The sequence below is a fragment of the Erpetoichthys calabaricus genome, chromosome 15 (assembly GCF_900747795.2).
Source record: "Erpetoichthys calabaricus chromosome 15, fErpCal1.3, whole genome shotgun sequence".
Classification (NCBI taxonomy): Eukaryota; Metazoa; Chordata; class Cladistia; order Polypteriformes; family Polypteridae; genus Erpetoichthys; species Erpetoichthys calabaricus.
Window position 1 is genome coordinate 74,223,905 of NC_041408.2, and position 26,217 is coordinate 74,250,121.

At 36.4% G+C, this 26,217-nt stretch overlaps 1 protein-coding gene across 4 annotated transcripts in view; it reads left to right on the forward strand.

Moving 5' to 3' along the window:
• The window catches only part of kcnq5a (potassium voltage-gated channel, KQT-like subfamily, member 5a), a 587,467-nt gene that overhangs the window by 486,136 nt on the left and 75,114 nt on the right, over nt 1-26,217 (forward strand). For all 4 annotated transcript variants that reach the window (XM_051919603.1, XM_051919604.1, XM_028820254.2 and 1 more), the window contains exons 6-9: nt 2,265-2,375; nt 7,291-7,386; nt 13,635-13,729; nt 22,001-22,027. In XM_051919603.1, coding sequence (XP_051775563.1) covers nt 2,265-2,375; nt 7,291-7,386; nt 13,635-13,729; nt 22,001-22,027 — 329 coding nt within the window. The remainder of the gene's footprint in view (nt 1-2,264; nt 2,376-7,290; nt 7,387-13,634; nt 13,730-22,000; nt 22,028-26,217) is intronic.

Genomic DNA, 26,217 nt, shown 5'->3' on the forward strand with positions numbered 1-26,217 from the left:
AGGTTGCTGCCTTTATAGTTTGTGATGTGCCATCTAAGCTTGGTTGCTTTTAGCCCTGTGTTAATGTAGAAGTTGTCATCGATGCTTCCATCCATCCATTTTCTAACCCGCTGAATCCGAACACAGGGTCACGGGGGTCTGCTGGAGCCAATCCCAGCCAACACAGGGCACAAGGCAGGGACCAGTCCCGGGCAGGGTGCCAACCCACCGCAGGTCATCGATGCTTCTTTGGTTTTATTCTTGTTTGACATTGCATACCTATGTACAAATTCTTGCTGTTTGTTTGTCGGCTACCTCAAAGTTGTCCATCTGATTTTATAAGGTCCACCTTTGCGTTCTGCTATGTGCAGCTTTGTCTTTTTTGTCTGATGTTCTAGTGAATGCAGGACTCACAGTTATTGTATCTTTCATCAGTTATAGGTGAAAAAACTGTGCACCTAGAATTAGATGATAATTTATGTGACTGGTGGCATTTCTGTCACATCCAAGAAAGAAACCTTTAACAACACACTTTAATTTAACCTAAGGTCCAGCTGTGATTTAGCCTTCTGTTTGTATCACGATGTTAAATGTGACCTTTCCAGTCTCCTTGTTCCTAAGTGGATTTTATTTATTGTGTTGATTTTCTCCCATATTCCAAACTTGGAGTCATGTATGAGTTGGTGTAAACATGGGCATGAGTTTGCTCTGGGATGGATTTATAATAATAATAATACAACATTTTATTTATATAGCGCATTTCCCATGCTCAAGGCACTTCATAGAGTTTAAGGAAGAATGGCAGGGTATACAGTATATAGCATTGTACTAAACCAGATAAATAAATAAAGAAGAGTAAGATAGTAAATTCAGAGAAAAGCCTAACAGACAACATAATTGATGGTCTAGCACAAACACACAAGTTACATGAGCATCTTGACATAGAGGTAAACTGAAAGAAGGGTAATAAAGTCAGGTAGAGCTAAAAGCCTTCCTGAACAGATGAGTTTTGAGTTGTTTTTTAAAAGAATTCATGGAGTCAGCTGATCTAATTAATTTCGGTAGGTCATTCCAGAGTCTGGCCGCTATACATAGCCCATTAGAATGTGGCACTTGCCTCAGTTTCAATAATGTATTAAAATAAGTCATTTGCAAAATGAATGGATAGATGCTTAATCTGTAAAACCCACAATTTCTAATTTTTTTTTTACTGTTCTCATTGCAAAAGACGAATTCTCAGTATTCTTTCAAAATGCAATGCATGCCCAAGTAAGTGACTGTCTCAATGCTGCAGTACTGTTTAGTTCACTTAAGCTGTTCTGGTGCTGAAAATGAGCGCCTAGGGGTGACTCAAGTAATCACAGTGTGCCGTCTACTATGGCAGCCTGCAGAATGCATTTTGTTAACTGTCAAAATTGTTGAATAGGTTATGGGGAGAGGAGCACAGAGGTTGACGCCTGTATACCATCTTTAATCCACCTGTTTTGCCATCTAGTGAGGGTCTGTTGGTGAATTTGTATACAGCAGACAAAAACAAATATTCATGGAAAAATTAGGGTCACAGCATATTTGGATTATTCATAGCTGTTGTAATCTAACAGACACTTGTTAAGTTTAGAACTGTCTTTTTTGATATTTAGCTTAAGGCAAAAGGTTAACAATGGAAAGATTTTTTAAGAACAAACAAGAACTTCATTTACAGCATAGGTAAACAGCAGCTTTTGTATACTTGCACATTAGACATGGTCTTACTCAAATGTGTCATGCATACAATGCACTGAAAAACATTGTTGCATAAAAACTTTGTATAATTTTAAAATACAGTGAACACTAATACATTTATCGTAGTAGATAGACCAACTTAAATTAAACTATCATAGTAACAGAATTTGATGGCAACATCAGAAAATTGACTCATGAGACAGCTCACACTACAAGATAGTCAACTTATATTTCTGACATGGCAAATTCTTCTGATTGTGGAACATAGCAATATGGTCTTAAATAATAAGAATGCTAACAAAAAAAATAATTTCTTCACAGGTATTTCAGTATTCAGCACTCCTTGGAATATCATTTTTTGGAGACTACCCTCAGTGTAAGCCGGGCATATTAAGGAGACCTTAAGTTTTCACATAGACATTGACTGATTACTCACTGTGAAGTCCTCTTAAACTACCTTTTAATTGCTAAAGAGATGTTTTTATTACTTTACACTTTTAGTAAAGCTTCAGTTGCATTTTTGTGGGGAATTGCCTATTAAGTATTTCTTTGTGTAATTTTAGATTACTCTTACCACAATTGGCTATGGTGACAAGACACCACACACATGGATGGGAAGGCTCCTGTCTGCTGGTTTTGCACTCCTTGGAATATCATTTTTTGCTCTCCCAGCTGTAAGTATTTAATCTTTGAAATTTAATTATTCTGTTTCCGCACCCTTCTCTGTAGCCTAACAGAGGGTGATGCCTCAAATTCATCCCATCATGTTCCAGATGTCCCAGTTTTTTCAGATGAAAGAAAGCAGAAGTTCAAATTTACAAGCCATTTAGAAATAGCATAAAGTTATGACTATTTCATCCCCAGATTCACAAAAGGGGTTCTAACCCTTCCAATAAATGTAAGTGGAGGCCTCTTTAGAATTGATAATACATACACTTTAACATCCAACTTCATGACGTTCTGACATTTCAAAAATTACCGTAACATGCTGTATCAGTGCATGCTTCCAACCTCAACCTTATAGTGTTAAGGTGAATCAAAAAAAAAAAATAGGCCAAAGGTTATTTATAGTATAAACCCAAACACATTGCGATGGAGCTTTGGTTTCAGTGAAATAATATATTATTTGTCTCTTTTATACTTTTATTTAAAACATAATGTTAAATGAAGTCTGCTCTACACTGCATGCACAATTATTAGGTAAATGATATTCCTCAGGATTCTTTTTATTGTTGAACAAATTCAGCAATCTCAGTCAATCTAAAATTTAATTTTACATCAAACCTGAATGTTTAACAAAAGAAAAGTGAATTATCTCTTACTTAGGAATTATTAGGCAACTACTGTACATAGTGTATGACTAAATTTTTAAATAATGTTTTATTCTCATTTGCTTATTTACTCTCAACTTTTGTGGTAAGTGCAACAAATAAATAACATAAAATGACATATAGCAATTAATAAGTAACATTTTTTTCTTTCATAAAATGCAGAGACCAATATAGCCACTCTGCTTTTCATTAACTGTCATGAACCTCTCATCAATAGAGTCGGTCAGTTTCTTGATCTGTTCATGGTGATGTTTAGCTGAATCAGCAACCATGACTTCCCTAATGCTGTTCAAAGAAGTGTACTGTCTTCCCTCACTGCAAATGCCACCTTTGAGAAGTGCTCACTAGTTCTCAATAGAACTTGAGTTAGGTGAGGAAGAGAGCCAGATCATTAATTGGTCATATTTGAGGCCTTTGCTGGCTAGCTAAGCAGTGTAGTACTTGGATACACGCAATGGATCATTTTCTTATATAAAGATCATGGCCTTCTTGAATGATACAGATTTCACATTTCAGTGTTAGGTATGTCTCTCTTTTTTTGGCCCTTTTTACCTGAGGTGATGAATAATAATAACAATTAATCCACATCTTAATGTAAAGTGTTAATCACTTTAAGCCACACCTCTGCCATTAATCAATTATACATGACCTGAAAGTGGCGTTTAGATTTACAAGTTATGGTTTAGAGTTGGAAAATATACATAAAAATAATGGTAAGTTCAGAAAACTGAGTTGCCTAATGTAGCGTAAAGACAACAAAAGCAGTAGAAGACTATTCACACTATACATGCTTGTACTTATTTGCCCTTAGTCATTAGTTGTAGTGCAGCCACATAAAAATGAAATTTATATTTTGAGCTATGTGGTAAATCTTTTGTGCGTCATGAGCAGTGCTAGACTGGTAACCATCTACCCTTGATCTGTTGAACAAGATGATGCCTCTGCCATCTAGCTTGGTCTCCTAGCCTACTTTCCTTTTAACACAGATAGGATAAAAATTCTAAGCATGGAAATGAATAGTGTTAGCTGTTACGGTTCCACTGTTGGAATGACAAAACAATCCAATATCTGGTGTGTTTAGCTTGTACCAAACTATATGTTTTGTTACTGTAATATGGAGCATTGTATATTGCTATTATGATTAATGGAAGAACAAGGAACTGCGAGCCCCAAAAATCCTTAAACAAGGCAAGTGTGTTTAATTTTTGTTTTTATTATTATTTTCAATAATCTTTAATGTACAGAATTGCTTAGGAGAGAAAACAATAAAGTTAAATGAACAAATAACTTCCTTATTATCAGAGAGAATAATAATAAGTAAAAGCTAAACTAATTAAAATAACTAATAATATAAATTGCCGACTAAGAGAAGAAAAACTAATCTAGAGCAATGAATGTCATTTTTAGGAGAGTGGAAAGGGGGAAGAACCCCAGACACTAAAATGAACAGAATTTAAGGTTAAAGAGAGAGGACACTTTCTCAATAGAAGCATATATCTTTAATGAAAGAACAAAACAGGTAATTCCAAAATGGGAAGAAGGAAGCCCCCAAAGCCAAATGTCTAATCAGAACAGAAATTTTCTTAACTTAAGCCAAGGTCACATTACACAACGTCTAGTTGTAGGGTATGTCAGATTTGCCGACCACAGATGCTGATCTCGTCACCAGACCATGTCAGTTTAAACGACTGTAAATCTTTGCACGTGTAACATTTAGTGACATCTTCCAGCACAGTTGTGCTGGACCCTTTTTGTGGATAGCCAAATGTGTTTTGCCTAAAGGAGACCATGCTGTATGACGGGTAACAACTATGGTGAATTTAGCTGCAATTTCAGCGCATCTTTTTTCTTTTTTCCATTCTGCTGTGGCATGTAAACACAAAACATCAGACAGATGAGCTTCTCTTCTGTTTGTGAGGTCCAAAAGTGAGTTAGCATGTGGGTCTGCATGAATTTGCTTTGTTCTTCTCACAGTCCATGCACATGCAGTTCAGCGGAACTGAAAGTGCTAAATCAGCCACTGATATGTATGTGTGTGTGTTCACACTCTGATGTCCTGGCACCCTGTCCAGGGCTTGTTCCTACCTGCTCCCATTGATTACTGGGATAGGCAGCTGCACCCTGCCCTGGGTAAGCAGGTTTAGAGGATTAATGGATCGATGGATCCATGAATACTATAATCTGTAATGCACAAAACAACTGTCACTTTCACATTGCCAATCCTTAAAACTGGCAAAAACTCATTACAATTTCAATTAAAAATTAGTTTACTGTTTCAGATTTAGCTTGACAGAGGTCACTTCATCTTAAATTTTTTGTATAAGTACCTTCCTCTTTTACACGTCAGATACACAAACCAAATTTCACACTTGAGACAATAAAATTAAATTGAATCGAACTGATAATCTCTTTTGTCATTGATCAGATCCTCAGTAGTTAGCCAAAATGATTGAAACAGTTCTATACATATACCAGGCACCAATGTCTGCCTGTGTGAACAGCAGCGTGGCAGTCTGAGCAAATCTCCATCACACATACACCTGTGAAAAAATATTTAAAAGCCATGATATTGGCCTCTTTGATGAAGCAAATAAACAACTGAAAACGCTCCAACTTTCAAATCTGTTAATTAAGTTGCACCCAAATGGTAGGCTGTGTGAACATTTTCTAACTTGTTAAAATAGGAGAGTATTTGACCACAATTATAATACATAGACAAACAAACTTTCAAAAGCAATATTTTCTGTCAGTTAAATATTGTTAATGGTATTCATGTACTTTTTCATAACTTCAAAGTTTTAAAGGTGTTAATAGTGAGGTTTGCTTCATATTGTAAAATTATATTTAAAATAATTTAGCATTTTTGACATGGAATGTGATGTAAATATATAGCAGTGCAGCTGAGACTCTAAAAAAATGCAGTTATTTTCATCTGGCCCCCAAGCTTAAATATCAAACTCTGTCCATGCTTTTTAAAAAAAAAACAAGTAAAAGAGAACCTTCATCTTAGTCTAGTGTGGGAGAGGCAAAGAAAAAAAAAAGAAAGAAATAGAGAAGTGTCAGAATAGCGACTAGGCCGGAAATTCAAAGTCTGTAAGGAAAGGCCAAAAGCATTAAACGACCAGACACTCATCAAAGACACGCCATCTAACTAACCACCAGCCAAGCGCACAACCCGTTCAGAATATCAGAACTGGACAACTCATTAATCTGCAACTCTAAACACAATTAGAAGAGAAGAACCAAGGAAAATCTAATTTTCTTTGCTGTTTTCATTTTCTGAGATTTTAATGGTTTTCATCAGAAATAGTGTAAGTAGGGTTAGAGTTTATGGGTAGTAAAAAGGAAATAAAATATTCATAGACTTGTAATAATGACAGTCTTATTGTTTGAATATTACATTTTTGTAACTATGAATTATATTTTGCATTCAACATGATTTCAGTTTGAGATTTCAAGTGTGCTAATATTAAAATAATTACATTTAAATCTCGTCTGTGTGGAGTCTGTCCTAGTGTCTCTCAGTGCCTAGATGGGGCTTTTCAAAGGTACACTGGTTCTCCTCCAGAGTTCCAAAGTCATGCATGTTTGGTTGATTGGTAACTCTAAATTATTCCTTTATGCATTACTAAAAATAAGTGTACCCAGTGTTATTTCCTGTTTGACATTCTGTGCTGCTGGGATGAGCCACATCTCCCTGCATTTCTAAATTAGACAAGCAGATTCACAAAATTAACAAAGACATGGATGAATAAGCTCCATGGCTACAGTCAACGTTGCCTGCAATTTCTTGCTTCCTGGTTAAGTTTATATTAACGTTTCTTTTTAATTTGGTTATTAATTGCTATCTGGTTACTGTAAGTCTATATCTTAGTTTTCGTATACAGTATAAAAATCAGTAGGGCCATAAGAACAGATGGGGAACTGTCTTTCCACATGCACACTATTCATTCTTACTTCATCAGAGCCTTTTACTAAATACCTCAAATCAGCCCCACATTAATTGGGTACCAGGGGGTAGGTCAAAACATTTAGGTAGACAAGCACTATTGTCTACCTAAATGGACCATTACTGTTATCTAATTTTCACCTGTAGTGTTCTTTAAAAATGTAATACTTTAATATTTAGTTAAATAAATTGTCTATGTTGTCATACCAGATTTAGCTTCCCCACTAGACAGTGAAACCAAGAGATACTTGCATCACTTGGGTTTTCTGACTTTTTCCAATCTCGAGGTGTTTTTATTATTATATCTAGGGAATTCTGGGATCAGGTTTTGCTTTGAAGGTGCAAGAACAACATCGTCAGAAGCATTTTGAAAAAAGAAGAAATCCTGCAGCAAGCTTGATACAAGTGAGTGTAATACTTTTGTTTTGTCAAAAATGTGACTGAAATAATGATCCTTTTCAAAAAGAAATGTGCCAGCAGTGCACATTCCATGCTAATGTGGCACTAAACTGTGTAGATTTGCATGGCTTAAGTTAAGCTCATGTTTCCAAGCTAAAATTTGTTCCTTCCATTTCGTACAACAATCCCTAAAGCTACCAAATGCATTTCTTTTCAGTGCTCATTGATACTGTTGTGTAGAAGACTCATTTATGAATGTATTTGTGCATTAAAATACTGAATAACAAACACTCTTTGCAGATTTCCCTGTGTTACTCAGAACAGTGAAGGGATTAATTTCTGTCCAGCATTTCAAATATTTATTCAATCAGTACACTGACTTAGTCTGCTCAGCAGACCTATTGTGTGTTCAAAGGTATCTTTTCAATTTAAAAGTCCTACAGAATCCCTTTGGTGTAGTAAAATATCTCTGAAAATGAAGCCCTTGGGAAGTGTAATTTGTCACAAATCTAATGTGTCTAAATTAGGCCACTTATGTTATATTTTGTCCAGGGTTTCTCCCCTGGCTGTGGTTCAAATCTTTGTGTTATGTCTTCTGTGTTCATGTTTATGTTAATATTGTGAAATACATGAGAAATATCAGGTTTGGGATGAATTGTTTGGTTTCTTTGTGTTTAAGCTGCCTTTGTTATGCACTGTCTGTTATGTGGGTGGTCCCCCAAGAGGCGGGGCTACCTGCCAGGAACTGCTCTCTGTCTGCATATTCAGAGCTTCTCCCACAGTTCCTGCTGGTTCATTTTAAATGTGCTTAGGAGTGGAGAGTTCTTGTGCTTTTTGTGAATTTAATGTGTTTAGTAATTTACTGGATTTGTGACAAGTCTCGGTCAGTATTTTGACTCTTCTTGGGATTTCCTTTTGGTTGTACTGGATTGCCTTATTGTAATTGGCAAATACCTTTGTACTCCATGGAGCTTTATTGTTATTGAAGAGCATTTTTTGTGAAGAATAAATTGTTTATTTTATAAAGATTCTATGAGGCCTTTTTTGTGCCTGGCCAGGGTTTTTGATGTGATTTCTATCTCAAGTGAACATTTTTTGAAGTTCTTTTGGGACTTGTGTGTTTTGGGGCTCCTTGTAATTACAACTTGTATGCCGGCCATTGGAGCTCTTTCAGGTAATTTTTGTTATAACAGCTGGGATGTCACTAAACTTACTGTGCCAAACAAGTTTTATAGTCATGTTATTTATTAATGAAAACATTACATTCTCAAGTATGGTGAAAAGAGTGACAGAATTTCCTTTAACAAACAGGCATAAGGTATGTTGAAGCAAATGAAGATGAACAGCTGGAAGATCAAAGCAATTTATTCTGATTTTAATTTGAACAGGGTTGAGAGTTGTTATGAGCTTTGTTAGTAAGCTGACTAAAACATGTATGATATTTTTGGTTTGATCTCTGTGTTATTTTGTAGTGTTTTTTTTTTGTGATATATCAAAAGTTAAGAATTCAAAGTAAAATGTGTGATAGTTTAAAATGTTTTTATTTTTGGTTCAGCTTCACCGATACTTTTAGATTTTGCAAGTATATCAAGAATGAAAACTTTTTAAATTGCAGTAGACTGGAAACCTGGTGCCAGTGCTGAACTGGATTAAGCAAGAATGAGAATGTATGAATTTGTGGAGAATGCAGATAGAGCCACATACAGTTCATTTTAGTGTTACAGTTTAGATTTAATTTCACCTCCATTTGTGTGGTTTGGGTCATAAATTGAGTGCAATATTTTTATTAATAAGCAGACAGGAATTTTTGTAATCAGTTTCAAAGTTCCAATTTTGTCAGGATCTCCCTACTCTTTTTTCTAGTTTTGGAAATATAATTAACCTCCAGAATTTTTAATTAAGCAGAGTGAAATGTTTCTAATTTTTAACTGGTGTACTCTTTATTTTTTGTAATTTTGGCAATACATTGAACACTAACAATTCCTAATAAACAGATGGAATTGTAAGTGACTATTTAAAGTCTAATCGGTAAGTAAACTGCGTTATAACTTTATATACTGATTAGAACATAACCACGGTTTATGGACAAATTTGTTATTCAGTGGATTTAGAAAGCATTCAGACCCCTTTGTTTTTCACACAATTTATTGTATCGTGGATTTTATGTTAAATGGATAATTTTGCCATTTTCGCCTAACGATCTACACTAAAAACCCATAACGTCAAAGTGAAAACATATTTCCAGAAAGGTCTACAAGTTTACTAAGAATCAAAAACTGAAAGGTGTCATTCATAGAAGTATTCAGATCCTTTATCGTGGCACTCCAAGTTGTATTCAGGTACATCCTGTTTGCTTTAATTCTCCTTGAGACATGTTGAGAATTTGATTGGAATCCACCAGTGGCAAAACTAATTGATTGAACTTCATTTAGAAAGGCACGCAATTGTGTAAAGAAGGTCCCACAATTTAGCATGTCAGGACAAAATCCAGGCAACTCTCTATAGACCTGCATGATCAAATTGTGGTGAGGCACAGATTGTGGCAAGGGGATAAATGCATTTCTAAGTTTTTGAGTGTTCCCAAGAGCACAGTGGCCTCAATAATTGTGAAATGAAGAAGTTTGGATCCACCAGGACTCTTCCTAGAGTTGGTAGTCTAGCCAAACCTTGTAAGAAGGAAAAAAGTGCTTTGGTCAAGGAGGTGTGAAAGAACCCAATGGTGACTCTAAAAGAGCTACAGAAGTCCTCTGCTGAAATGGAGAACCTGCTGGAAGGATGACAATCTCAGTAGCACTCCATCAATTAGGTGTGTATGATAGATCAACTAGATTGGAGCCACTCTTGAGTAAAAGGTATTTAAAGGACTCTGAGGGCATAAGGAAAAAGATTCTCTTGTCTGATGAGACAAAAATCAAACTCTTTGGACAGAACTGCAAGGGCTCATCATCTACCTAATACCATCCCTACGGTAAAGCATGGTGGATATAGCATTATGCTATGGGGGTGCAAGAAGAGGAAGGATGAATGAAGCCAAATACAGAGAGGCCCTTGAAGAAAACCTGGGGTGATGGTTTACCTTTCAGCATGACAATGACCCAAAGCATATGGACAGGACAATGTTGGAGTGGCTTTGGGACAAGTTTCTGACTGTACTTGAATCGGCCAACCAAAGTCCAGATTTAAACCCCATAGAACATCTGTGAAGAGACCTAAAGATGGAAGTTTACAGTTGATTCCCTAATGGTGTATAATGGTGATTCAGAGGATCTGCCAGGAAGAATGGGATAAACTTCCCCAAGTCCAAGCGTGTAAAGCTTGTAGAGACTTACCCAAGAAGACTCTAAGCTAGAAAAGCTTTCAAAGGGGCTTCTAGAAATTACTGAATTAAGAGTCTGAATACTTATATGAATGAGAGATTTCAGTTTTTGATTTAAAAAACATAAAGCATTGTGGATAAGACAGTGCAGATTTATTGGCAAAATGCAAATTTATCCATTTAAAATTAAATATATATGAAAAAGAAGTGTGCAGAGAGTGAAGGTGTCTGAACAGTTTTTGAATCCACTGCTGATGGTGTTTTACAATACTGTAGAATAACAGAAAATGCTTGAAAGGAGGATATGGCACAAAATGGAGAACAATAGATTGATGGAGCACACCTAGTAAAATAAGAAAACTATTAACATAATACAAAACAGGGTGGATTGACTTTGGAACAAGTGGAGATTTACAGGAAAACGATTAACAAAGGAAAAAGAAGGCAGAAAAAGAAAAACACAACTACATTGTTTTTGATATGTGAACAATTTGTTAGCAGTAATAATTGTACATATAATACATACCAGTATAAAACACACATTTTTAAATCTGTCCAACAGCAGAAGAGGGAACTAGTCCACATCAGGGCCTACTTATTCACACACCTGGATTCACAGGGGGCCAGTTAAAATTGTCTAACATGCACATATATATATATAGAAAAATTATGCTAAATAATATATTGGGAAGCACGGCGGAAAAGTGGCCAGTTCTGATGTTCTCCCTGTATCTGCGTCATCTTTGCTTCACATACCCCAGTTTTTCTTCTCCATCTCCTAAGATGGGTGTGTTATGTTACTTGGTGATTCTAAATAGTTTTGCATGACTCATTGAGGGTGCGTACCCTGCGCTAGACTGTCCCCTGTCCAAGACTGGTTCCTGTTGGAATAGACTCGAACCACTCACAAGTGTGAAGTGGATTAAGTGGATCTGTAAAACAAGGATCACTGAAGCAAAGTACACAGTAGTTAGTAAAGCTGCGCCTGAGTCCCAAATCTGATTTTCGGCTGATAAAGACTGCTTGTTTACCTGTATGTCAATCTACGCTTATCTCATCAACCCGTTTCTTTCGGCACTCTAAAGGCACGCTGTTAGGTTGGACGTTTAAGCTGCATATACATACTCTAGAAAAGAGTGGGGACTTTGTTCAGGAGCTGGCTGTGATGTTCGTGACCTGAAAAACATGACGTGGAGGAAGCTGGAATTGAAAAGCTACTAGTTCCCTTTTCCTTTGTCACTTTTTCAAAGAAAGAGTGCAGATGCCATGTAAAGCTGTTGATTCATTGAGCATAAGCAGCATGCTATCAACATTATGCATTAACTGCAAGAACAGAAACCATTAGGCAAGAAAAATGCGTGGTAGCTGCGTGGGAAGAAAATGAGGGCAGGTTCTGAAAGACTTGACATCTTATAAGGCATTTATACATTTTTATAGATTTTATTTTCACTCTGATTTTGTTGAAAGTATTTGAAGGTTTAGACCCTGACACCCCTATTTTATTCAAGGATAACTCAGTTAAAATAGTTCTGCACCTTAAAGGAGAGCAAAATATTTTTAAAAAATTATGTGCGTTTTGTCTTTAATTCAGACCTGTAGTGTAACATTTGTCACAACAAGGATATTAAAAACTAAAAAGAAAAATGATGTGGAAACAAACCCCAGACAACCTTGATCAGCCTTCCTGTGAAGTTTAATATTCTAGCCCAGGATGTGAGAATTAGTGCTGGGTTAATACGCCTGTGAATCTCACTCTAATCAAAATGTTTAAAATAAAGAAGAGATTGGGTATTAGCCACAGTAAGTTAAAACCGGCTTCTAATATGGACTACTTTGCTCACACAGTGTTCAGCTCAACCTTGGAGTTGGTCAGGTCAGGTCCTTTCTCTCTCTTTTCACAATCATTGTATTATTAATTTGTTGGCTGCAAACATACGAGAACTTACTCTCATTCAGCAGGCAAGACCTGACCTTGAAATAAAGTATCATGTAGAATGAAAATAAGGTTGCTGGTTAGGTTAGAAAGGCCTAATTAGGGTACCAGTGGGGCACAGCACCCCTTCAGGATGCACACCTGGAAATTCTGAAATTAGACAGAAAAGTCACTACAAATGACAAAGCTAGAGATCTAGAATGCCATGTGCCATTGTTGGGATTGTACATCAGCCATCTCAGTAGAAAAGAAGCAGATAAACATAAAGCAAAAGATAAAGGTGAGTTTAGCAAGCTTGGCAGAAGATGGCATATGGGGAAGAGAGAGAGAGAGAGGTCTTCTTAGATAATGTCTAAGTAAGGTAGATATATTTATTTTGTTATTTGTGCTCTGATGTACCGGCATCCCATCCAGGATTGGTTCCTGTTTTTATTATTTCCAATAATCTACTTTTTAATGAAGAGTAATGACGAGTAAACTGTGTAAATGCAGAAGCCCATGGAGTCCTGACAGAAGTGCACTGCATGTGATGCCCCATTTTAGCCAATTTAAATGGGATAAACAACTTGGTCTTCTGTTAAAACATGAGGGATATTCCTGCATGTCAGAAGCAAATAACTGACCATTGTTCTTTACATGTTGTGGTTCCTTTGTGCCTTTTGTGTCTTTCCCTATGCACCAGGCTACTTGGAGGTTTTACTCTACTGACGCCAGCCGAACTTTCCTGAAAGCTACCTGGCGATACTATGAAAGTGTTCTCCCTGCTCTCAGGCATGTATCCGTGCTGTGAATGAAGAGAAAGCTATGACTTGTATTGGTTTTTACTAATCTGCTTCTCAATTCTTTTTTTTTTTGTTCATTTTTTTTGTTTTGTTTTATCCCTGCTCCCATCCTTGGCCTCTTTTCTTTTTTTTTTTGTTTATTTTGACTTTTCTTGTTTTCCCACCTGCCCTCTGCCCTTTTATTATTTTCTTTTTCTTTTTTTTTTGTACATCCTGCACGTAGTGTGTATGGCGTAGTTATGCGGCTGATGAGAACTCAGTTTCCATTGCTACCTGGAAGCCTCATTTGAAGGCCTTGCATACCTGCAGCCCTACAAAGTAGGTACAAATATGGCAGCTGGTGTTGTACTTTGGTGTCTGTGTTCCTAGAGCTTTCTTGATCAGTGGTATATCTGTTTGGTCTGCCTCTCTATACCTACTTGCCTTTGGTTTTTCCACTGCTTTTCTTTCTTTTTTTAATTTCACAAGAGGACTACAGCCATCAAACAGACCAGTATTGTCCAATCTGATATCTGCTTGATATTATTTACTATTAGCTTGCCAATTGGCTTGTTGAAGTGCACATTCTCTTCCAAAAATTACACACACCCTGTCTAATGGAGCATGGTGCTTCACTATGGTGAAGCTGACCAGGAAAAAAGAAATCAAATGTGCTGATGTTCAATTCCAGCTGACTCTGTGTGCTTCTAGCATGTTTTTAACCTCGATTTCAACCTCGAATGAAACTGAACAGCCTCATGGACAGACCCAAAGCTCAACAAGTATCTATTACCAGAATGTTTCTTTAGTGGTTTTTGAGTTAGCAAGGATTTCAGTTTCAATTTCAGTTTGTTGTCTGGTCATTATACCTCATATTTCAATGAAAAACATTTCTTGTTAGCCCTAGTATTGCAGAAATACGAAGCAAAAATTTAAGCCATGATATAAAGACACAGCAGAAACAACGCGCTGAACAGAGCAATGGCAGTTTCTATAAAAAATAAGTGAACTAAAAATTGGAAATCAAAAAACACATGAATAAATTTCAGATATAAACATACAAATATACTGTATATTGGAGAGAACAGTTAACAATAAAGCAGTATAACTGAGCTGCAAAAACACACTGGTAGTGCGAGTGCTTATAGCATTCCATGGGATTAAATAATTCAAGGGGATTTCTGAAGTGTTTAAGTTTACAGCTTTATATAAAATTATAAGAAGAATTTTTTGTAAAAGCATATTAAGCCATTGCTATGGGACAGTGGTAAGCACACACACAAATACCGTATGCATTAAAAAATAGTGAGCAAATCTTTTAAAAGATAAGTGGATTTGTTCCTGGTTTATTTGTAATTTTTCAGACTTCTCTAACGGTTGCCTTTAAGAATTGTGAAAACCTCTGTTCAAGACTAAAAAAGGTATAATTCTCTCAGCCATCATGGTGACAAGAACTTCATAAACTAATACACTGCACAGTTTCAACGTAATGTCTGCCAATTTATATTCAACACATTATGTTTGGAGTATAACCATACGTTTACTTTAAAGCGCACTATATCATTGTTAAGCAACAGAGAAGTTAAAAAATTAAATAATTGCATACTACAGTACAGTGTGCACCATGCCATTTTCACTGTTGAAGTTTGCCTAGGAGCCAAACCTAATTAATGTCTTCACTTGACCTCCAGTTTACTTCCATCTTTCAGAAAAGTTAAGCCAAAGATGTGTCCATAATACTGATTACAGTTCTCAGAATGCCCAATGAAAAGTGCTATGTAGTTTAAATTTTAATTCCTTGATAAACATATCCTGTACAAAACTGTTTATACTTACAGCCCCTGAGGGATTGCTGGCCTTGTAGAACATCTAGGTCATGCCGGCATCATTTTACACTAGAGTTGGGTGACTAAAAAATATAATTTTGGACAGTAACGATGGCTATCACGCTACCTACAATAAATAATGCTTTATATAAACTAGTAAGATGATAATGCACAAAAAATCATAATGTTCCACAAAGGCTTCAATTTTTTTGCTAGAATGGGAATTAGCTTCCCTGTTAGTTACAACACAAGCTAAAGCACATAACCTGCACTTACACTCTATTTCTAGAAAATGAGCTAAAAAAAGTCTGCAGGAAGTATGAGCCCCTCAATTGCTCAGCCTTAAGTTGGCCTTGACAAAGTTTAGATTAGCATGGGAAAGGCACTATATAAATAAAATCTATTATTATTATTAATGGTACAGATTAAACATTTTTTCAGCTATTTCTGACTGAATTCACTTGTGGATGGTGGTAGAGACCTGCGTTTTTAAGAAACCAACTGTAAAGAAACCTGTATGCATCAACTGAAAACAGGATTGGTTTCTAGTTGGGTAAACATGTCTATTACCAAAAATTAAAAACAAAGAATGGTGGTAGGAGGAAAAATAATAGCTTTTGACAACACTGAAGTCACCTTCATCAGTGTTTCTCCCTTGGTCCAGATCATTCTGACTCCATCTTGTGTATTCCTGGGGTATTTAAGAACTGCAGGCTAGAAGAGGAAGCACGGGGACTGGAGTTTCAATCAGGTTAGGGTTCTGGATCTGTGCCATCAGCTTCTGGGCTTCAGATAAAGCAGGCAGGCATGTGAAACACTGTGCATCCCTCAAACCTTTAAGGCCCCTTCAAGTCAGTCCTTGTGATAATTCTTTGATCATACATATGACACCAGATTAATTTTTTATGGCTTTAGTGATGCAGGCACAGAAATAAAATAAAATTAGGACTTTTTTTTAAAGTTGCTGCATAACTGAAAAGTTTACATTTCACAACTACCAATGAGGATGTGCGTTCAGAAGCTATACTTAAATCATTAAAAAGAGTGTGGCTAACATTAAAATAGTTTTCAAAAATCAGTTTTAAAGCCATTAAAATTACAAAAAAAGAAAAAGTTTGCTGTTTTCCATTGTTGCTGATAAAAAGGAAACCAGCTGCCATGTAATTGCTGCAGTGTGTCTTCAACACTTTTACCATAAAACAAGCTGTAAGTAAGATGCCTCAGATCACCATTTTCAAAGGACAAGCTGTGCATGTATTGACAACAAACACAGAAATGACAAGTGGCTTAAAAAAAGATTTTTAAAAAGTATGGATTTTACAGTATTTGTCAGAATATTTGATGGTGTCTGGCAAAAATTCAAACTTTTACTATAAAACAGCAATTCCCTTTTATACACCTTCAAAATACTCTAATTTAGATACAATAAACTTGTCTTGTCTTGCATTTGATCAATTCAGCACAATGCCACTCAGCAGACTGATTAACCAGACTGCAGGCTTGTGATACCTAGTGACATATTAGATAACTACAACCAATTAATGTGCTATTGACCTATTCCAGGAATTTGGGTCCCCAGTCTTATGATACTTGTTTTTGGCAAAGGTGATTTTAAATTACGCGGCGCTTGATTGCTACTCACACACATAATCAGCCATGAGTTCCTTGTAGGACCCAAGTTAATACTTTTTAGATTGGGAAATAAGTATTGTGGAGCAGGCATGACTGATGTACTGTTTGTTCTGTGCTTAAGTGAGAGGGACGGACCTTTATTTAGAATGTGGGCTGATGTGGGAGTTTATCAGTCTCATGAAGCACTCTAGACTAAATATTATTAAAAACTCTCTAAAATGGTACACCAGATGGTCATTATTATCAAGGATTTTACAATATTAAATAATTATTAAAACTGGGTTATCACCTACACCTATGGAAACAATAGAATGCTTGTGTTTTTAACAAGCTTCTTAAGTGAATAGGTCAGTGCAGAAGTCTTTCCTTGCAGCAATATATAAACTATTTAAGATTGCATCTTTGCATAGGGAATACCACCCCAAGTCACCTTACAGGTATAAATCACTTATTTAGCCAGGGTCACAGGGTGGGTGAGTGATGAGGTCTGAGCCAGCATCCTTATGTTTCACAGTCAAGCTTCGCATATGACATAGACATCATGTAAACTGAAGCCAACACATATGTATATGTAAAAATTGTAATCTGTATTTGATGAAGTCAAGTCACTTACAATACTTAATTACAGTACACCCCCAAAATTCGTGGGGGTTACGTTCCTACAGCACCCGCGAATTGTGAAAAACTGTGAATTTTGGATGTGGTTAAAAAAAAAAAGCCAATTTTTATAGTTTAAACCCTAAGTATGCCCCAAAAACACTTTAATTTCAAACTCAGCTTAATACACTACCTAAAAATAAAGAATGTAAAGGTAAACCTGCATACTGTACAGTACTGTACTGATATGTCACCCATAATGCTAGAATGTAAAATACCGATGTTACTGCTATATGTACTGTAATACATGCAAGCGGGTTTTCATTGCCAGAAGCCTTAGAAGGTGCAGGGCCTTTCGGCGGCAAATACGTTTTTGCTGCACTTTAAGTAAATGTCACAATTCACAAAGAAAAAGTGAAATTTTAATGGAACACTTTTTTTCATGCAAAGAGCCTCACAATTACTGCAACACTGATCATTTTACACACTGCTAATGAACTGTAAAAACTATTTTAAAAACTACTGGAACAATATGTACAAGGTGCAATTGACGCAATGGATGAAATTCAGTAAATTACCGAGCCAACTGCGCTTGAACTGGCTGCACTCAAGCACACAGAGGTAAACGCTGCCGCTGGCAGGCTAGTCTAGTGCGGTGGCTGAATCCCAGGGACAGTGAGGCTGCAGTGCTGCAGGGTGTAACGCTTGAGTCACGGAATTGCACAGAAACACAGGAGATTGTAGAGATATGAACTTTATTCAAACACTTCAAACAAACATGTCTCTTTCAGAAGTAAAACGAGCTCAATATGCAGTTAGTTCTCGATTAAAGAATAGACAAACATCATAGGGGAGCACAACGGAAGTGGGACTCCCAACATGAACAAAGGATGTCTAGGGGAGGAGAGAGAAACAAAGCAATCAGCCAAAAAGGACAGGTGCTGTTCAGGCTTTTAAGTATGCGTAGCATCATGCGAGAAACATATCACGCGACAGAGCAGCCGCAAATAAACCCAGCAAATAAGGAAGCAATGTGAAAGTAGTCTATCAGCGTTTTTTAAGAGAGGTTTTTTGAGTAGCGTCTGTGTCTTCTAGGTGTCCGTTCAGCCCCCCTGCTCACAAGGGGCTGGCAGTGATCATGAGCTGGCTGCTCAACGAATGTACGGTACTGACTGATCAGCTCCTGCATGCTCGCAAATGGCACTGGGAAATGACTATAGCCAGTTGTGGTGGTTTAAGGGTTAAGAGGAACAAAATGGAATACACAAGAACACTCAGCTGGAGATGCATCACAGTCAATCAGCAGCAAGGAGAAAAGAATAACGCTGTAGCGATTTACACCGTCGAGAAGACGGCGATTTATTTATTTTCATGGTGGAGATTCCAGGGACTCACCCAGCCTTGGCCCGACCCGCACACACTCACAAACAGAGACAAAAACAAAGCAATCTAGTAATCAAACAGCAAATAAAGAATGTAATGAAAACAAATGAAATAAATGAAAACAACAATACCACCCCTGTTCCCTTTATGGCGATTACACATTAAATACAACAAAGCACAAACAAAACATACACAGTAAATCATAAAAAATGTTCATGAAAAACGGCAACGGATGAAATGTAATGATGAAAATAGATAGTCCAGAGATCCGCACATTGAATGGGAATGTAAAGATAGTTCTACCGCTAGTTCCTGAAATGGTGAAGATGGGTGGACGGGTTCAGGAGCGCTCCTTTCTTTGCAGGATGGCCATGAATCCACTTACAGTCCTCATGTACACAGGCAGACGGCAGACAATCTAGATGGCAAAAACGAAATAATCCAGGACAAATCGAATAAGTACAGGTAACCCAACAGAAGGCAAACAGACAGGAACTTGAAACACAAATTACAAAAACTTTTTTTTGATTTTGGTCACCGGCCCCTTTTTAAAAGCCACGCTGACATCCTTTGACCCCAACAGCCCCAGCACCCTCAGCAGTAGACCAATCACAGCCACTGCTGGGAGTTGCAGTTTCAAATTCTGTTGGCTACTTTCACCATCCCAAGCCGCATTTTCTCTACAGTACAGTATTTCCACGAAAAAAGCCATAAAAATTGCAGAGTATATTTGCTGTTTCCGCTAACAATTATTAGATAGGTTATAAGGAAAAATCCACAAATGACTGAGGGTCTACTGTATACCTTTACCACTATTTTGTCTCATGACTCTTAATGTCTAAAGAACTAGACATTTTTTCTTACTTATTATGTAGAGTAGACCCACAAATTAGGTAGTAATTAACAATCAGAAAGCTTTAAAAACAACCCTCTGAAGCCACCTTACTGCATGTGACAAAATTACATCTACTTGTTCATATTTTGACAGGTTTGTACAACTTCATCCCACAGGTGGATGCTCACTTGACTTGAACCTTGAACTTTTCATCTCAACTGCACATACATTGTAGTTTCTGTAGCAAAATATACTACCTCCTGGATATAATCAGTACAATATACCCAATCATCCATCCATCCATTTTCCTAACTCACTTATCCAGGGCAAGGCCGTGTCACAGCAGTCATAGGGCATGGGAGCCTATCCCAGCATACATAGGGCACGATTGTCTATCCCAGGAGTCAAAGGCACAAGCAATCTCTGGACAGGGCATCAGTCCATTGCAGGGAGAACACTCACACTACACTCCTGCATGGGCCAATTTACAATCGCCACTTCACCTAACCTGAATGTCTGTGGACTGTGGGAGGAAACCAGATCATCCAGAGTAAACCCAAGTGGACACGGGGAGAACATGTAAACGCTATGCAGAGAACATTTGAGGAACAAAGCCTGGTCTTCATAGAGGCAGGAAAAACACCATTCTGCTCCTGTACAATATATACATTTTTAAATGAATAATACAGTCGTTATTGCTGATGCACCAAATCTTAAGAATCCTGGGTTCAAATCTGTAACCAGGCAAGAGGGGGTTGCTGCTACACCGTCACAGCTAAGGAACCAAATCTGCTGCTGGCTGCAGCGATTCTCTTTATCACAGCATTAGAAATGGGGGCCTATAATTCCAAAGACCAGTCTGCCATCATTTCTGCCATCTACAAGACTGGATGAGGGTGTTGTGTCACACTGTGCAATTCCTCAGGGGTGAGACACTGCTTGTGCGGAGTCTGCTCATTCTACCTGTGTCTGCAATGTTTTTTTCTCTAAGACTTCCAGTTCTTACCACCAATCCTAAAGGCATACATCTGTAAAATGGCCCACTGTCAGCTTGGTAAGTGTTTGCTATATAATGGACTGGTGTCTTGATCAGTCTCCACCAAATTGTGTATGAAATAAATGGAATTTAAATAATAAAAAAAACTAAAACTTAAATGCACCTAAGATTATAATCAGTCACTTTTACTAGATTCTCAATGTTGAGGTGTCAGATGGCCTTTTGTAGCAGGCAGTAGAAGAAGGCACAACAGCACTACCACTGCTCACCTTACATTTTTTAGCTTGTATTTGCACTGAAGTAAAACAATCACAGTAGCATCAAGTGAAGGCTAAAAGGGTGCATTGGTGTAAAGAGGCAGGCAGCAACCATGTAATATTCAGAAGGCCAATTTAAAACCAACTAAATTTGCAGTCGTACATATTAAGTGATTATTTCCCATCACTACACTACACTACACTATATACAGTAGACTTTTAGACTTTAGTTGTTTCAGACTATGCAAGTCAATTTATAAAAGAGAGTAGACCATTCATCCCATCGCCCATGTTTTCTTAAGTAACCACTCAGCTATGTATCTCAATGTCTTATTACTTGGAATACGTTTAGCTAATAATACCAAGAGGGTTTTTTTCTAGCTTCTTTAAGATTGGCTTGGTTCTTTGACCACTTTGATGTACAAATTAAAGAAAAAGGCAAAATTTGGAAAACAAATTTCCAAATAGAAATATCTCAGTGTACCATCAACCAAATTATTATTCACTTCACATATGACCTAGAAGTAAGCTGCCTAAGTACACAATGTCCGTAACTAAAGTCACACACTGCAGGGCTGCAAATGATAAGCAACCACTTTTTGTGATGTTTTAATTTGTTGTCACTTATCTGGCAAGTTTTTTTTTCACTTGGATCAAAAATTAAATTGGAGCTTTCAGCTCAGATCAGATCTGCAGTTCCTCTTCTCCTTCTCTTTTCATCACTCTTCTTTATTTACAATGTTTCTCCATTCTGGTCTGCTTGGTATGTCCTGGGCTTTGCTGTGTGTACTGTAGCATGCACGGCTGCCTGCTGTTTGTTGCATGTCCCTGTAGTTTGTCTTGCTCATTATATCTTTATATATGACATCTGTTCAAGTCCCTCTTGTTTGCTTCATTGTGCTGTGCTTTGTATTTTTTATTTTCTTATTTATTTTTCCTTTACTTGATGTAAAACTAAAAAAATAAATGTAGAACTGTGACTGATGTGTTTTCACTGTTTGTGCATATTGCTTTCTTTCTTAGATATATAAGCAGTTAATGAATTTTCCTTTGTCTCTTTTCCTTTTTTATGATCCTTTAAAGGAAAGACCAAGGCGAGGCTTCAAGCAGGTTAGTAAAATCATATTTCTTGGTTTATTTCTTTCTGTTTTCAAATTAATCTGAGTTTACCATTAATCTGTTATGATTTTTCATTAAGCACACCTACTTTATTTCACATTGGTCAACATAAAAAGTAAAAACACTCCTCTACCTTTGCCATAGCTGGCAGACTTATTTTAAAAATGAACAGGATGAATAGATAGATAGATAGATAGATAGATAGATAGATAGATAGATACTTTATTAATCCCAATGGGAAATTCACAATAATGATCACCTTTGGCAGCAGAGACCAAGTTCCTGATGTATCATCCATAACTAATAACAAAATGAGTCAGAAAAAATCATTGCCATAACCTTGTATTGTTTTTGTTATTTTGTGGTGGCCTAAGAAACCAGTCAGTGCAGCTTTTCATAAGAAACTATTGTTTTCTTTTGCAATTTTATGTGTTCATATTATGTGTTCATAAAAATTACTTATGAATGCTTCGATATCTCTTCAGTCTTTTCTTTTTATATGGTGCGTCCTGACTCACCGTTACAAGAAATCCCCTACATATATGATATACCATTTGACTCATCCTGATGTTTTGATATCCTGATGTCAAACTTTATGGGGTTCCCCTCTATTTTAGGCACTCTAGATTAAAAATACCCCAATTTTTTGGCTAAGTTTGGACCATATTTTGTGCAGGAAATTACATTCATATGATAAAGAGTAAATCAATAGGTGGCTCTAGCAAAAATGATCAGTAGGCCACATTAACCGTCCCCAGGGGATCAGCCCCTAATGGGATATGAGGGGTCCAAGTTATTGCTTTTCACAAAATTTCAAACAAACTAGGATCAGTAAAATTGGCATGAGGAGTGTCTTTTTTTGTTATTTTGGGGTTGCTGACCACAAATATGATAGTATTTTTGATATATGATTCTTTACCAGTGGTCCTAGAGGCAGAAGGTTAAAAGTTACGAATTTTAAGCATAAGCATGTAGGGTATGTTTTAGACTAGTTCAAAGTCAGTGATTATGAATATGATGTCATTTTTGATTTTTAATCCTTTGCTAGAGATCTAACCCTCTATTGACCTTTATCAGAGGGTGAACAATGACAAATTTCTTTTACAATCAAGAATATTTAGACTTTAAACATTTAAATTGAAGCACACATTTTAATATTTCAAAAATGTGACACACCTATTCTTGTTTTTGTGTATGTCTACCTTATGAAGTAAATCATTACATTTCTTATGAACTCCCCAAATTAGGATGGTTTACTCTAATTCAGAATTTCCTGCCATTACATTTACTTTGATCAGAGATTAACAGAAACTGGTTTTTATCATTTTTATTCAAAGACAGAAATCAGGCAATAGCTTAAAGTGCTTAATTCTGAAAATAAAGATGTGATCAAATTTATAACAGAATTTTTGAAAGCTAAAAATGACAGATTTCCCAAAGTAGGTCTGCAACTAGAGCTTGTGTGGTGTTACATGCAAAACGCATATCTTTAGGCATAATCATTGATTTTTTTTCTACACAAACAAAATAAGATTATGTATGTAGTCAGATATGAAGCTGACCCACAAGAGTATCTGCAGCACTTGGTTTACAGCAGTGATGAAAACTTCAAACACTCCAACTTCAGGCACAAAGATGCACACTACCATTATACACTGAGCAGATGAATTAATCACTCTTTAACATGAGTTCATGTAAACACTGTATCAGCTACATTTTTTAATTATTATTATTACTCTGGTTTAGATACATTTTATCTCAAAATCACAATCAATATTAAATACCAACTGTTTTTCTAGATTAATCTGGAAGTCATTTGTTTTATAAGGTCTGCAAATTTCATCAGCTTGATTGCATACTATGTTACGTTCTTGAAGTAAAATAATACATTAAAAATAAATACCTTTCCAGTGCTGTGTGTTTTGAAAGGACCCATTCTAAAATAAGACCACAGCCTCCACTGCCCCACAACTGGAGTAATAAGGCCAACAGGCAGTTTCCCAAAACATGGATTATCCATGTATCACTTCAGTGCTGTTCAAAAAATATAATAAGAAAAGTAAATGACTAGCCACGAGAGACAGCACCACTTTAATAAAGATTTATATCGCTTGTATGCATTGTCCCCTAGGCAAAGTCAATCTGTAATCCATTGCTGAACTGAAAGCATAATGTATCTACTACACAAATGGGGACATAACAGCACCTCTTATATATCTTAAACGTCTTAGAAAAACAAGAAATTGTACAGCATAACAGTAATGCAGCACATAAATTCACAAACTTACTTATAGTATGACTCACATCATTAGTTAATGTTTTCTTACTTTTTCAGCCACGCTGGATGTTACGCCAATGGAATTTCCAGTACAAAAGGAATTAACAATTACTCACATCCAGTCGTTGTTTGTGAACTCACTTTTCTCGGTACAGTCAATCAGTCTATCACCTCAGCAGCAGGCACAGGGTCAGAACCAAACCTGTGATGGAAAGGATCTGACATTAATCCAACACAGGGCATTGTCTATATTCATAAAATGTGTACGAATACAAAAGTAACTTTCTCTTTATCCACAACTATGCTTTTTTAAAAATGTTCAATACATGTTCAAAATAGTGACGCTTAAGGCTGATCTAAAATGCGTTAGTCCACCAATTTACGATGGGTTTCATCATAAATTACTAGATTAAGGTTGTGTTTCATCACATTTAAATGCTGCCTTTCAGTTTTTACAAAATTAGAATGAGATTTCCATACTATTTTTTGATTGTATGTTAAACTTTTAAGCAGATCTTAACAAAATATAGGTAGTGCGGACACCTCATAGAAAGGTCTTATTGCCTCGTGTATTTTTACGTAAACCATAGCAGGTGGTGCACATGAAGATACTGGGATTCTTCATAGAGACCTCTGTTGTGGGTTTCATTTACCCTGTTGTCTTTATAAGAACTACTTATAAAGACTTTGAAACCAATAGGTTTCTTTTGCAAAAATAATCTGAAGGACATGGAAGTTGTGTATGCCACATAAACCAACCCCAGGGGTTTTAGAAAAACTTTTAAATATATTTGTTTTATGTTTGTCCAGAAAACTAAAAGTATAGTTTTCTTCAAATGCCTGCTGTAAAGACATTTCTTTTTCCATTTTACAATGTTTGCTTTTTTGTCAAGCACTAATGCTAGATTAGATTAGATCTTTATTGTAACGTACATTGAGACCATAATGAAATTCTCGTGCTACACTTGGCGGCAGGTAAGTGAATACAGTGTATGTCTACGCAATAAGATGATGTATAAACAAACAAATAAATAAATAAACAGCTTAATTAATTGATTGATTGATTGAACGAATAAATGAATAAATAAATAAATAAGAATAGCAGAAGAATGACTTAATGTGCATAGTGCAAAACAGAACTGTACAGACATAAAGACTATATTAAACAGTAAAAAGTAAAAACATGTAGCTGAAAGTACACATGTAACATACAGTAGAATTAGAAATAAACCAGCAGGTGGGTACAGTATATTCAGCCTATAACCTGCTTTGATAGAGCAGTCTGGCATTTATTATTTTCCTGACAATGATACTTATGGTTGTTCTTTATCGTGTACCGATTATTTTACATTATTCAGCCATCACCAAAATTGCACAAAGGTATGGAAAGTCCTTTAATAACATTGTTTTGTATTTACCATTAAAGCTGAATATCCTTTTCAGGGAGACAATAGTACTACTTTGAACTTTCCAGACTAGTAGAATCCCCCGTATTTAATGGCTTAAATGTCTGCCCTCATCGAAATGGCTGATGTGAAATGGAGAAGATCAGACTAATTTTAAATTTAGGGAAAGATCCAGCTAATTTCTTTTTTCAGAAAGCAGTTATAGCCTATCCAGCTAGTCAGGGCATTAGTACATTCCAGTACCATAAAACAAGAACAAAACAGGTACAGTCTGTACCATGCCAATTATATTAGTGGTCAATTTTAGAGCAGTACAGTAAGTTAAAAACAAAAATAAGTTCATCCCAGTCATCTGAATATTACAACTGATACCAACTAGGACTGCAAGAATTTAAGTGTCAGAAGCTTTCTGGTATCTGGCAAACAGTATACTTAAGGGTGACTACTTCAATTTCTGTGCTTTACAGATGATTCTATAAAACTGAACAGGATGCCTC